At 38.5% G+C, this 13,715-nt stretch overlaps 1 protein-coding gene across 1 annotated transcript in view; it reads left to right on the top strand.

Annotated features, from left to right (window-relative positions):
- Positions 1 to 13,715, top strand: part of PCNX2 (pecanex 2) — a 224,877-nt gene that overhangs the window by 101,082 nt on the left and 110,080 nt on the right. Inside the window, exons 17-19 of the mRNA XM_073338102.1 lie at positions 772 to 868; positions 6,037 to 6,129; positions 6,685 to 6,835. Of these exons, the coding sequence (XP_073194203.1) occupies positions 772 to 868; positions 6,037 to 6,129; positions 6,685 to 6,835 (341 nt within the window). The remainder of the gene's footprint in view (positions 1 to 771; positions 869 to 6,036; positions 6,130 to 6,684; positions 6,836 to 13,715) is intronic.

Here is a 13,715-nt window from a genome sequence, read left to right as displayed (position 1 = left end):
AATTAAACAAAAACTCTTATCTTTTGTTTTAAATAAGATGTTTTGAATCCCTGAATTCATTGTTTGGCCACCTTTTAAATCTAGTTTCTAATCTTCTAACGACCTTAATCAAATTCTCAGTAGTTCAAATAATTGTTAAATGTCTTGTCTGAGATTAAAATATGAGTTTCTGATTCTACAACAACATCAAGTATTCATTGTATAATCAAGATTAAAATGTATAATCCCTAAAAAGAGGTTTAAGATATCTTTTAATGACTGAATTTAACTAAATGGAGTTTAGGGGATTGGAAACAGTATTTAAGGGATGGCCTCCGGCATAAGTTTTAAGATGAAGGAGAAGGTGTTTTGTAAAACTAAAATGAGGATGAACATGTAATTTTTATTGAGATGAGCATTTTACCCTTTGTAATATCAGTGTTTGACATCAGAAGTGGCACTAAAGAGCCCCCTTGCCAGCATCCTCATTAGTGGTCAAAGATTAGAAAGAGCATGGAACTGAACTATCCTCTCATGTGGTCCCTTCCCAATTAATGCTACTGTGCTGATTCTAGACTACACTTCCTTATTGGTGAGGAAGCTGACACTGCCCTGGTCAGATTTTCAGCTTTTCTATAGCAATCTCCTGCTATCAACAATAGAATATATGTATGTAAGGGTAAAGTTGGGCTCTAAAATGTCTCTTCTCCCCTTACTAATGGCATATAACCCCATTCGCTGAAAAGCTGTTATTCAGAACTACTATATTCTAACAAATCTTTTTTTTAATAGATCCCTTATTCAATGTAAATTTTTTCCTCACTCTCTACGTCAAAATTTGAGAGATTCATCAACAGATCCACTCCCAGAGAAGATGAGAGAGTCAGTGGTAAGGCTTTTTAAAATTATTTATTTTATGTACTGGAAACCTGCAATCCACCCATGTGGAATCCCTTAACCATGCTCAATTGTCAATGCTACTACCTCAAGTGTGGATGCGCTCTGCCGACAGAGGAAGACAGTGTGAACATGCAACAACCATTTTCTTTTAGCGCTTTTTGATCGTCGACAACATTTTCAGCGAAAAAACTCTGCCACTGTAGACATGGCCTTAGGAGAGTATTGGTGACTGATACTCAGGGGAAGGGGGAGACCTCAAGAGTTCAGGCTTGGCAAGGATGGGGTTCCCAGAAGGGTTTAAGGTGTGGCTGATTCCATCCAAAGTTCTAAATTGCCCTGCTTCCCAGCAGCTAGAAACCTTTCCTTCTCCTCAGCACAGCATCCATAATGGCCATCTCGAAGCACTAGGGAGCTAGATAATCCCTAAAGTGTAAGCATCTGTGAGAGTAAGTAGTGTTTAAGGAGTGTATGGAAAATATACTACTTTACTGCTTGGTGTAGAAGCCACAGCTTCTGCTAAACTTAATTATTTTACTTGGTTAAATTGCATAGTGGAGGTATGGCTATTAATGGAGGGAGGCTTCTAAGCAAAGATATAAAGTATTTATTATAAAGCTTGGCTACATACTCTGGTGTTTTTGGTATGTAGCTTATGGGCACAATCCACTGTCAATTGATTTCTATAAACTGGTTGACTGTATTGTAGGTATAGTGGGAGGCATAATTTTCTTCTGATTTTATAACCCACACATCCCTTCCACTTATTGTTCATTGCCTGGGGCAAGTGTACAGGCTGACCTCATCTATTCTACAAGTTGAACCATGTCAGGGGACTGACCCGGTTAACAATATGGCCATCCCTTGAACTGGTTACAACCATTTCATTTCAGAGTGCAGATGAGGATCCGGTCAAAAACGCAGTTAAGGTCCTGACTATATTGCAGACTGGAACCATGTAACTAGGAAAATGGGATAACTGTGTTCCACTGTAGCACTCTGGCCTGGCTGTACTAGTAATGTAGACAGGGCCTTTGTGTCTTGGTCCTTTTTTTGTGGTGGAATTTGTTTCTTGGTGCTCTTTTCTGCCAGGGAATTGGTTTCACATGGTGCTTGTCAGCTGCACATTTCCACTACACACATTTGACATCTCATATTGTTTTCCAGAAACACAGGCTGTTTTTACTGGCTGCTACAAGGGCCTCCTAATGCTGTACCTTCCTTTCTTCCTCTGTTTGGGTTTCCTCCAGTTTATATATTAATGTAAGCAGATGTGCACAATTCTAAATTGGTTTATGTAGTGCTAACTCTTCCATGCTGGGATACAGATAGTACTCCCTGAAGAGGAGATTGCAATTGTAGTTTAATACGTGCTCTGTCTAAACCCTTTAGTGGCTGGCGGCAATGTCTTAATAAATAGTTGAACCAAGTTAAGTAGGTTCTCCACAATTGTTCTCACACTGCAATGCCAGTATAGAAAGTTGGTGAGTGTAGACAGCTAAAATATATATGTGCATCAAATTTGAGGGAAACATTTAAACAACAATCCATTTTGATCTTACTTCACTGTAGTTAAGGGAGTGTGCTATCGTAACCAGCTCTGGTTTTGATTAATTTTCAAAAGCAAACTAAAAATAGCTTTCAGATCCTCTGTAAGAAGAACTTTGATATATCTGGGAATTGGGTACACTGTTACATGAGGACCAGAAGGAGAAGTTTTAATAGCATATCCTTCCCCCTTTTGTTTCCCTCAGCATGCCCCTGTGTAATTGCCATCTTTTATAGTTGACAGTGGAGGAAAAAAGCTTGTTTGGGCCAAGTGCAACAAAATGTCCAGTGTCCACTGGCCTATGCTCCTATGTATAAAGCATGCATAATATTCAGGCTAAATTAGCCCCTTTTTAATCAATAAATTTAAGATATAAATAACTGGTTCACCTCCCAAGATGAAAGCAAATAAGTTTAAATATTAAAATAAATCTGTTGTGTTGTATAATATTCATGTTAGTAGTAATCAATATAGCATTTGTAATGTTTAGTTACATGACCTTTACTATTTTTTCTCTGCTCGAATGGCTATGTAAGAATCGTCAGCTTCGGAAACTGGAATTACAAAGCAGCTGTGATGGATAATTGACCATTCAACTTTGAGAATGGAGCTTCCTAGCATTATAATTAATTTCTATAGACATCCCCATGGTTGATTACTACATTAACCAGTGGCCTGAGGGTGTTAATGTGTTACATTCAAACTCAACTTCCTTCCTGGCCTTTAGTACAAACAGTCAGATAGCTAGTAAAAGGATTTATACAAAGCTCCCAATGTATAATTTAAAACAAGAAGAAAAAAATTACAGCATGTTTTCCTGTTTTATTCTCACAAGCAGGAGATGTCCAGAATAGCCCTTTAAAAAATAAAGAAATATTTCTTTGATAGAATGGTGGGTGGGTGATGTTGAGGCTGTGTCTGCATGATCTGTTTTTACCCAAAACTTCAAAACAATCCCAATGGTAGTGATTATTTCACTATTGAATTTTTACTAGAGTCAGAGGTCAGGCCTTTCACACATAATGTGTATCAAACGTTACATTAAAAACATGTCAGTTAGGTTACAAAGTCAAAGACTAGAAAGTTAGGAGATGGTGGCCTGTCCAACCTTAATTCAGCCTGCTTGTGCATCCATTCTGTGCCCGCCCCCCCGTGCATGGTGTCTTGCGGAAAATGTGCAGTGTTTTATTTACTCTCACCATCTTGTTGCAAATGTCATGATATGTGATGTTTTTCTTAAAACCCCAACTCTGGGAGGCATATGATTACATGAGAATATCATCTTTCATTTTAAAAATAGTATGTTTCTAGCCTTCAGTCTAACTTTGAAAACATGACCTGAGTACATTTATTAATTTTTACCCAATCTCATGATTTCTTTGGGGCCTGACTCATGATTTTTGAATGCTTGGAGTTGGCATTACTGAGAATGGTACGTGATCATGTAATTAAAGATTATATCATATTACATTGCATTTCATTACATAACATATACTCAGCAGGGCTAAATTAAGGTTGTACAGGCAGCCATAAATCTAGCATTACCTAGCTTTCAAGTGCTTAACTTTGCAACCTAAATAACATTCTTTTAATATAGTTTTAGTATGTAATTTCCTAGGATTTTTAATAAAGGTAAAAATACATTCCATTATGTGCATCATCATCAGGGTTTCAACCCTGAACTTTCAGTACTGATGCACACCTGCCACCACTTGAGCTACAAGGCTAACTACATTAGCTGGTGGCAGGAGAAAGCTGTTATCCTGTGGGTGGGAATGGGCCACTGGGGCAGCACCAGGTAGGAGATCAGGAGTTAGTTGATGGCGAGGGGCTGGCCTGGCCTGGTTCTCTCTTTCCCTCTACCCCCTTGAGTTGGGATGCTTCTGTCCCATGTGGTGTCTTCAGAGGTGGTATGGACCTCTGGAGCCATGTGCTCACTCCAGGCAGGCAGGGTGGTTGTTGGAAGCCTGCACCAGCTCTGCTCACATTCCTCCTAGCTTCCATACATTGCCAGAACATGTACATGATGGTTCTGGTGCTGCTGCTTTGGCAGTGGTTTGGATCTAGTTCTTTAGAATGTTCGTGTTCCATTAATATTATGGCAATCTGCCAAAATTTTCCTGAGGAACACAATCCGGGGAAGGAAAAGGATAATTAACACTTTATATTTCAGCTAAACCTGAGTGGAGTTTTATGGGATACAGAAAAAGCACTTCTCAAGCCAAAGGGCTTTAGTCCAGCTGAATTTCAAAGGCGTGCTATAATTAGTGTAAGTGTTAGAGTTTTCAGAAACAGGTTGCAATCATCTTTTGATAACCGAAATTGTTAAGCAACCAAAATATAGTGGTCATTGACAGCTCCCCCTATACTTTAAAATCAATTCGTTGTTCAAGCGTTGTCTCCTACATCTCTGTTTCATTTTTATCTCCCTATTGTTGGGTCTGTTATTCTAGCATTATTTTATGTTTTCTTCCTCCTCCCCACGGAAACACTTGTTGGCGAGGCTGGCTATTGGGGCTGGGTGCACAGTCACAGTAACATCTTGAATCAGATGAGGTTTTCTTTTAAGTGAAATGTTGTTGTATCCCAGGTTTCTAAGAGTCTTTAAATTAAAGCACTACAAGTCAGTATTTAGATAAACTGAATGCCTGCTGCTAGATATTTATGTCAGTCAGTACCTTCATTTGCCAGCAATGTTAAGGGCTACTAGCCCTCTGTAATATGTCTAGTCATAAATCTAAGCCAAGTTTTTGATTTGCTGACCAAAGACATTTCTGTAAGCTCTAAAATACAATGGTTCAAAAATTCACATAGCTCAAAAACTACCTTGTTAATTTGTTTATTCACGATGATATTTTAATCACAAGAAAAATGGGTTAGGAAGAACATATTTTCCAATTTCTCCAAAACACAATTACTCCAGCCTAGTTATAGTTCTTTACTTGAAGGTAGATTTTTTTTCCTTTCATTATCATTACATAATACTAGAGATAGGCCCACTTCTGAAAACCCCCAAATCTTGGAGAAATTTGGACCCTTATATTGAACCAAACATTACAACTTGGACCCATCTCTGTAGTACGTAATAATAAATGTATTATCATTGATGTCTATGAACACATGACAGAAACTCTCCCAGAAAGCACAGATTATTTAAGCAATGGAAGAAACAGTGCATTAGTATGAGAAAGTATCAATGCTTCCAAACAGGAAATGGAACCAGAATATTAACAGATTGTTGCCATTTTCAAAAATAGAGAAAACCCCACAAATACCATTGCATAAACGGAGACACAAATGTAATGTAAAACCATTTTAGTTTTAAGTTTCCCATGGTACAATTAAACAATGTTTACAAAATATGTTTTAAAATTAATTTTGATATTTTTGATATTTTTGAATTTTTAACAAATACAGAATGCGGGGAAATAATTTTGCAAATCATATTGCAGAAAATACCTTTACATTAAAATATATTTTTATATTGTAAAACAAAGACAAGTGTCATCACAATGCAAACTATCAGTAATTCATAATGGAGTCATTTAATTTATCCAGTTAAAATAGTATTCACTTGATAATTTTGTATTTTAAAAAAATTATATTCACAGAAGGAAATCTTGAAATCGGATCTCATTGTCTGTGCAGTGGCTGCTGTTCTATCATTTGCAGTCAGCGCCAGCACTGTGTTTCTGTCATTAAGGGTATGTATATTAATCCCCTGCTTTTAAATATTTTCCCCCTAAGATATCATCTCTATTATGGAAAACTACATGGCTAAGAATAGAGAGGAGCTGTGAAGAGAAAAGTTAAGGAAAAATTATTTAATGGCAAAGATAATTTCAAGGCTTTTGATATACACTGCAAATCAGTTATAGATATTTATATTCGGCACTATTTAATGCATTTAGTAATTGTTTTCCCTAAACCTTTGCTTTATACTAGTCTTTTTTTATGACGTAGAAGCTGTTGGAAGAGGGATTCTTACATTAACCCGATCAATTTAGCGTTTTTATTTCCAGTTACAATACTGGTTAAATTTGTGTGTAAAGTACATTTTGAAAAAGAACAAAGGTTGTTGCTTTCATTTCCTGACCCCACATCTGCTTCCCACCTGTAGTCTTTGATGCTTTTTATGTAAGAATCAATATTGCTTGCAAATGTATAAGGAAGATTAAATTGTTGTACATTAAAAATATTGTGGGTCTATAAAATATTATTTGTAAATGTGATTCCATTATTTTCCTCCTTTGTCTCAGCCATTTCTCAGCATTGTGCTGTTTGCTTTAGCATGGACTGTGGGATTTGTAACACATTACATACTTCCTCAGCTCCGCAAGCATCATCCTTGGCTGTGGATTTCTCACCCGATACTTAAAAACAAAGAATATCATCAGCGGGAAGTGAGAGGTTTGTAATAAATGTTGTCAGAATGCTGATTGATGTTGTCTTTAGTTTGTCTTGTTTTTAAAGAAAAAAAATTCTTGCTTGTGTCAATGGTGGTATTTAAAGACGACCATTTTTTTCCAAGACGAGTTTTCTTTTTTCTTTTTTTATGTTTTACTTAGAAATATCAGAGGAGTATCAAGTTTTGATTTCTATATTTCTTTTGGATGGCACTCTCTCAGGGACTGTAAGAATGGAAGTGAATATAGTGACATCATCATAGGTAGAAAGGCCAACTGCAACTTTTCCACATTTCGTTGTAGAAGTGGGTGGGTTTGAATCTTTCATGCAGAGCTTTCTGCTAAATCTATCCAATTTTAGCAAAAACATCCAAGCCCAAAGAATTTTAAACTGTCTATGTAAACATAGATATTTTTTATTTAGGTCAGAAGGGACCATTATGATCATCTAGTCTGACCTCCTGCACAACGCAGGCCACAGAATTCCACCCACCACTCCTGCAAAAAACCTCTCACCTATGTCTGTGCTATTGAAGTCCTCAAATCGTGGTTTAAAGACTTCAAGGAGCAGAGAATCCTCCAGCAAGTGACCTGTGCCCCATGCTGCAGAGGAAGGCGAAAAACCTCCAGGGCCTCTTCCAATCTGCCCTGGAGGAAAATTCCTTCCCGACCCCAATTATGGTGATCAGCTAAACCCTGAGCATATGAGCAAGATTCACCAGCCAGATACTACAGAAAATTCTTTCCTGGGTAACTTGGATCCCACCCCATCTGATATCCCATCACAGGCCATTGGGCCTATTTACCATGAATATTTAATTACCAAAACCATGTTATCCCATCATACCATCTCCTCCATAAATTTATTGAGTTTAATCTTAAAGCCAGATAGATCTTTTGCCCCCACTGCTTCCCTTGGAAGGCTGTTCCAAAATTTCACTCCTCTGATGGTTAGAAACCTTCGTCTAATTTCAAGTCTAAATTTCCTGGTGGCCAGTTTATATCCATTTATTCTTGTGTCCACATTGGTACTGAGATTAAATAATTCCTCTCCCTCTCCGGTATTTATCCCTCTGATATATTTATAGAGAGCAATCATATCTCCCCTCAACCTTCTTTTAGTTAGGCTAAAGAAACCAAGCTCCTTGAGTCTCCTTTCATAAGACAAGTTTTCCATTCCTCGGATCATCCTAGTAGCCCTTCTCTGTACCTGTTCCAGTTTGAATTCATCCTTCTTAAACATGGGAGACCAGAACTGCACACAGTATTCCAGGTGAGGTCTCACCAGTGCCTTGTATAACGGTACTAAAACCTCCTTATCCCTACTGGAAATACCTCTCCTGATGCATCCCAAGACCGCATTAGCTTTTTTCACAGCCATATCACATTGGCGGCTCATGGTCATCCTATGATCAACCAATACTCCAAGATCCTTCTCCTCCTCCGTTACTTCTAATTGATGCGTCCCCAGCTTATAACTAAAATTCTTGTTATTAATGCCTAAATACATAACCTTACACTTCTCACTATTAAATTTCATCCTATTACTATTACTCCAGTTTACAAAGTCATCCAGATCCTCCTGTAGGATATCCCTGTCCTTCTCTAAATTGGCAATACCATTCCTTCCTGTCTTAAGTGAGGGCTCGCAAAACTGCCACTGCAATCCTTACCTATTGGGATTTCATTATTCCATAGTTCTCCAGTCCCCAGACAGTCTTCCTGCAGAAGGAGGGAAGTGTTATTTCTAATGTAGAAAAGCAAGCTCTGAATCCACGGAATTGAGTAGATAAACTCCACTTGACTTCAGGTGCAGCAGGATAGGGCACATAGGAGTTAAACTGAAGAGTGGAACATTTTGATTCACATTTAAAATGTGTCTAAACATTTCAGCCGTCTACCCCATTACCACACTTAGACTTGGAATTTAGTTCTGCATGAAACAACTTCTTGCCTTTGAATATTTGTTGCTCCTTCCCTCCCCCTTTATTTAATCATTTGAAGTGCTGGTGCCTGCTTACACTTCACATCCTCTGTCCCTGCCCTCAACCACCAAAGTGTCCAGGAAATCCACTGGGGCCCCGAAAAGATTTTCCCCCTACAAAATAAGATTATTTCTTATTATGGGCCCCTTTCCCTTAAACATCAGCTTTCACGTACCACTGACCTGAACTTCAAAGTGCTGGAATATAATGGTGAGAAGAATCTCAGACTTTTTCTTTAGATTATTGGTAACTGGGCTACTAGTCCATCTAATCTTTATTCATGACTCTGGCTTAAATCTGAGTTACTCCTTCCCTTGTGAAAACGCAGATAGAATTGCACGTGCATGTTCAAACATTTCACCTCTGTAGGCCTGGATTCAAATGTGAATTTATTTACTTGGCAAAATAGATTTCCGTGCAATCCCAAGTGGATATTTATCCCTGTTTATTAAACGTCCTAACCTCTTTTTTATACTTGGTGTAAAATGCAAGTTGTTTTACCCCTGGTGTAACTTTTAGATTGTGGAGAAGGGGAATTGTTATATCTGGAAATGGAGGACATATCAAATATAATAATAATACGTAGCTCTTCTATGGTGCTTTTCATCAGAAGATCTCAAAGCACTTTTCAAAGGAGGCCAGTATCATCCCTGTTTTACACAGTTGATAACAGGGAAGATGAAAGCTTCACCTAGCACCACATTGAGCTACTGTATATGAGTCAAGTGACCTATGGCCCAATCCAGGGTTATGTAAACTGAGGGACAGCCTAATATTTGTACTGAAGTTTATAGCCATTTTACATGGTATAGAGAAAATACAAATAACCCTTCTTTTTTAATACCCAGGCCCTTTAGGGAATGTTTAAATTATTAATGATAAAAACTTTATATATAAATTTCATAATGACAGACATAGTTTCCACTGTATTTCTGCAGGGCATAATATTCTGCTAGCAGAAGTAATAAGGCTAAAATAATATCTTTCCCTGGCATCTGTTGCAATGGGGTTTACTGAAAATATAGCAATGAAACAATGCAGGGGAAGAGTTCTTTTTAAAATGGCATTTCTCATTTTTAAAAAGTGTAACAAAATCAAGTTAAAAGCGAGAACACAGAATGTTGTATCAGTGATGTTTAGCCATTGTGTTCACTCTGTCAATATAAGCCTTAGTGGTTATCCATATAGACCCTCTGTAGGAGAGAATATAGCACAGAGAAGTACCTTTACCAATAACATTTACCTCACTTACTAGCTGTGCTTTCTATTTATAATCACCAATTGATCTGTACACCTGTAGTAGCTGTATTTTGAGAACACTGTACTGTAGCGTTTAACCCTCTGTTACAGTACAATTACATTACCTCAGTGACATATTGTGAGCAGTTTGATATGCTGTACTCTGTTTAAAAGTGAATTGTATTTCCTAAATAGATTTTCCTGTTTAAGAATAGAGGCAGAATTATATTTACTTTGACTTTTGAATGTTTAAAATTTGAGCAGCATGGTTACTGAAGTCTGTAACTTTCATTTCCTGCATAATATCTCAAGAGATTCACTAAAACTGAATAAAACAATGTAACTTCGTTGATAATTTGGCCTTGCTAATATCTACTGGCTTCAGCAGGTGCTGCGTTGGTATGTAGGAATATCTGAAAATATTTTAGAATCTCAGAGACTAATTTCTAGTTCTCCTACAGTTTCAGCAAACTTCACTTCGAGAAACTTGGCTTCTTTTTTCAGCTATCATCTTCTCTTTGGTCCCAGCTGGAAACTTGCTTGTCATATCTTGATGGATCATTCTCAACCTATGTTCATGAGGTGCTTGAAAACAATAATGTCAGAACACAGTCTGCTGCAGGACTTCAGTATCCTGTTCTTCAAACTAGACAACAAAAGCGTTCTGCTCATTCCCTGCAAAATCGTGCGTTTGCCATACATTAAGGATTTATATCTCTCTGAAAAATCATGTCTTCAAAACAAAACATTGGGTACCAAAAAGTACCCAAGAGACTTGATTGAAGGTTGCCTTTTAACTGTTGCCACAAAATGCCAAGGAAAGTGTACTGGAAATGTGAATCTTATTAATGATTTGTATTCCAGCTGAAAGTCATTGTTTTAAAAGGCTTCATTTGCTTGATAATGAGCAACTCTTGTGAATATCCTGGCTTTGTTGTCTTTTGCATGAGTTTAATCATAGAAGACTGTTATAAGATTTTTTTCCCTTATGTCTTCATTCATTGGAAAAACATAATTTTCATAAAGGTAGTGGCTCAGCTTTTCAAAAGGTTGAGAGTAGAGATATACCAGGCAAATGCACTTCACTCTTTGACTGATCTGCATTGATGGGTCAGCTCATACTTTGGAATCACTTGTATCCCTCAAGCTAACAACTCCGTGGTTCAATCAGGAGTCAAGGCATTTTCAGATTCTTCTATATTCTCTATTTTCTATGGGGTCCAGCTAGTCTGTATTGGTTTAATTATTGCAGAAGTGTACCCAGAAGTATCTGTTAAAGAACTGGAGTAAAGTATAGATCTCTTTTCAGTCACAGGAACAATGCTGCATTCTACAAAGCCTGAGAGAGGTGCCTAGGCTCCCTATTTAATTAATAGGGAAAGATAGGTACTTAAGTCCAGATTGCATGGAGGCACCAATCTCTCCTAGCAATCCATAACTGGGAACCCGTCTCCTGGAGTCAGGTGTCTTAGTTATTTCATGGGAAAATGAGTTTGGCACCCTCCCCACAAAACAGAGGGAGCAGGGGGTGATAGTGAAGCCTGAGTCATTGGAGCAGGGGGACCAGACCTTGAGTCTCCTGCCTCCCAGATGGGTACCCTAATCTCCAGGCTACAGAGTCATGCTCTCTCGCTCTCTCTTGCGTATTTCCAATGACTCGCTAATTATTTATCAACAGTGGAACAGCATCAACAGGAGAGTTCGAGGGAGTCCCACATCAGAATATCCCAGAGCTCTGTGGTTAGAGCACTCCTTCTGGTGTAGTGATGCTGTCTCTCTCGGTCCTCCTCCTCCTTCCTTTCTGGACATTCCTTTAGCATCTTCTTTAGTGGGTCATACTTCTCTGCTCTTCTGCTCTCCATGGGTTTATCCAGAACCCTGTCGTTGGCTCCCATATATCCTTAGCTGCCGTCTTTATACTGATTCCTCTCATATTTACCGTACTCCTGACTTGTCTCCATCCATCCATTCACTCATTTCAGCCTGTTTTTCTGGCATCTCCCAGCTGCCTTACCCTCAACTTAAACATAAGAGTTCCTATTTGGCCATGTTATCTTCCTCCCCCACTTCTCCCCTTTTCCCTTCATTTTATGTTGACCATACCACCATCCTCCATTTCACTTGGGCCCATAACTGGGATGGCTAACTTTGACCCTTTCCCCACATATGCAGGTTGTTTCCTGTGTCCACTCTGCTAAAACTCTCATTCACACCCTCACCACCTCCTGTCTTAACTCTAGTAGCCTTCTCTCTAGCCTGCCTGATACGTATTGTCCCCATCTTCTCTTCAATCCATTCAAAACATAGCTGTTAAGAGGAGCTCATCCTCGGCCAGTGGGATTAGTCTTTCTTATAGAGCTCAGGAGCTATCCCAGGAGAAGAGGGAGGTGCCTCTCTTGATGAGTTCAGGTACTATGACAGGAGGAGGAATGCAGAGAAGGAGCCTCTCTCTCTTAAAGAGCTCAGGACCTTCCTCAGAAAGAGGGAGTGAGAGCTTCTACCGCAGACTTGAAGAGGACAAGATGGAGAAGGAGCCTCTCCTGTGGCTTGCAGGAAAAGATTAAGAGAGGGAGAGAACAAGCCATTTCTCCTTCTCCCATCCTTAAAACCCTGCACTCACTAATGGTGAGCAGGATAACTATTCTTGCTAATGGCTTGCTAGATGATATCTTGGGGGTTGCCTATAGTAATAGATTCTCAATTTATTTTTCTGATCTCCAAGGTTGAGAGCTCTTCTTTCCTTCTTCAGCTCTGACACAAATGATATACTATTTTACCGTTCTTGGGCCCTGTCTGACTGAATTTAGAATGTATGAAAAATGGCTGTGAAAACAGGTCCCTCACAGCATTGCCACAGTCATTTCTACCTGCTGCTTTGGAGGCAAAAAAGCTTGATTTTGAAATGTGAATCATATTTTTAATTAAAGCTATGAAAAAGCCTGGCATCAGAGCCATAGGCAGTAATAAAAGGAAATACTTTAAGCTATAAAGAGTGAAGGATATGGAGTCTCAGAAATTCATGTACAGTTTTTGAAAGACTGTTACCTCAACTAAAGATATCATAGGTCCATGAATTAAAGTAATTTGGAAGGATTGGTTCCTGACTTTTCTCCATGTATCTATTGAACATACGGTACTCTGGAACCTTGAGTCAATGTGTCCTCTTGTTTTCTCACCATCATATTGCTGAAATAGCTTATTTTATCCTTCTTGCTGTAGGAAGGGATGTTGGTAGTTCAGCAGGTGGTTTTTACCTTTGAGTCAGTATTGAACCAATACTCCAGTATGGTGCACTCTGCTGTTGCAAATTCTGTTTTTCAGATGACCTGAGCTAATTGTGCTCATTAAAGAATTCCTGCCATGTTTGCAAGAATACAGGTATTACTCAGGAAACTTCACTCTGCCTACCTAATTTCTCCCTGCAATTTCAACTGGATACAGTAGTCACGTCCTGTCTGACTGCTGAATAATATTGTTGTGCACCGTTAAATGACTGAATTCCATCACAGGGGTGGGTGCACTTTGTTGCTGAGTGAAGTGATCCCAGTATTTATGTGTATAATAGCTTCTTTGTAAAGTATTTTGGGTCCTTTGGGATAATAATAATAATCCCTAGCTCTTTTATCATGCTTTTTATCCTTTATCCTCAAAACACTTTAC

The sequence above is a fragment of the Lepidochelys kempii genome, chromosome 3, assembly GCF_965140265.1.
Source record: "Lepidochelys kempii isolate rLepKem1 chromosome 3, rLepKem1.hap2, whole genome shotgun sequence".
In the NCBI taxonomy this organism is placed as follows: Eukaryota; Metazoa; Chordata; order Testudines; family Cheloniidae; genus Lepidochelys; species Lepidochelys kempii.
This window is presented reverse-complemented; position numbering and strand designations above follow the sequence as displayed.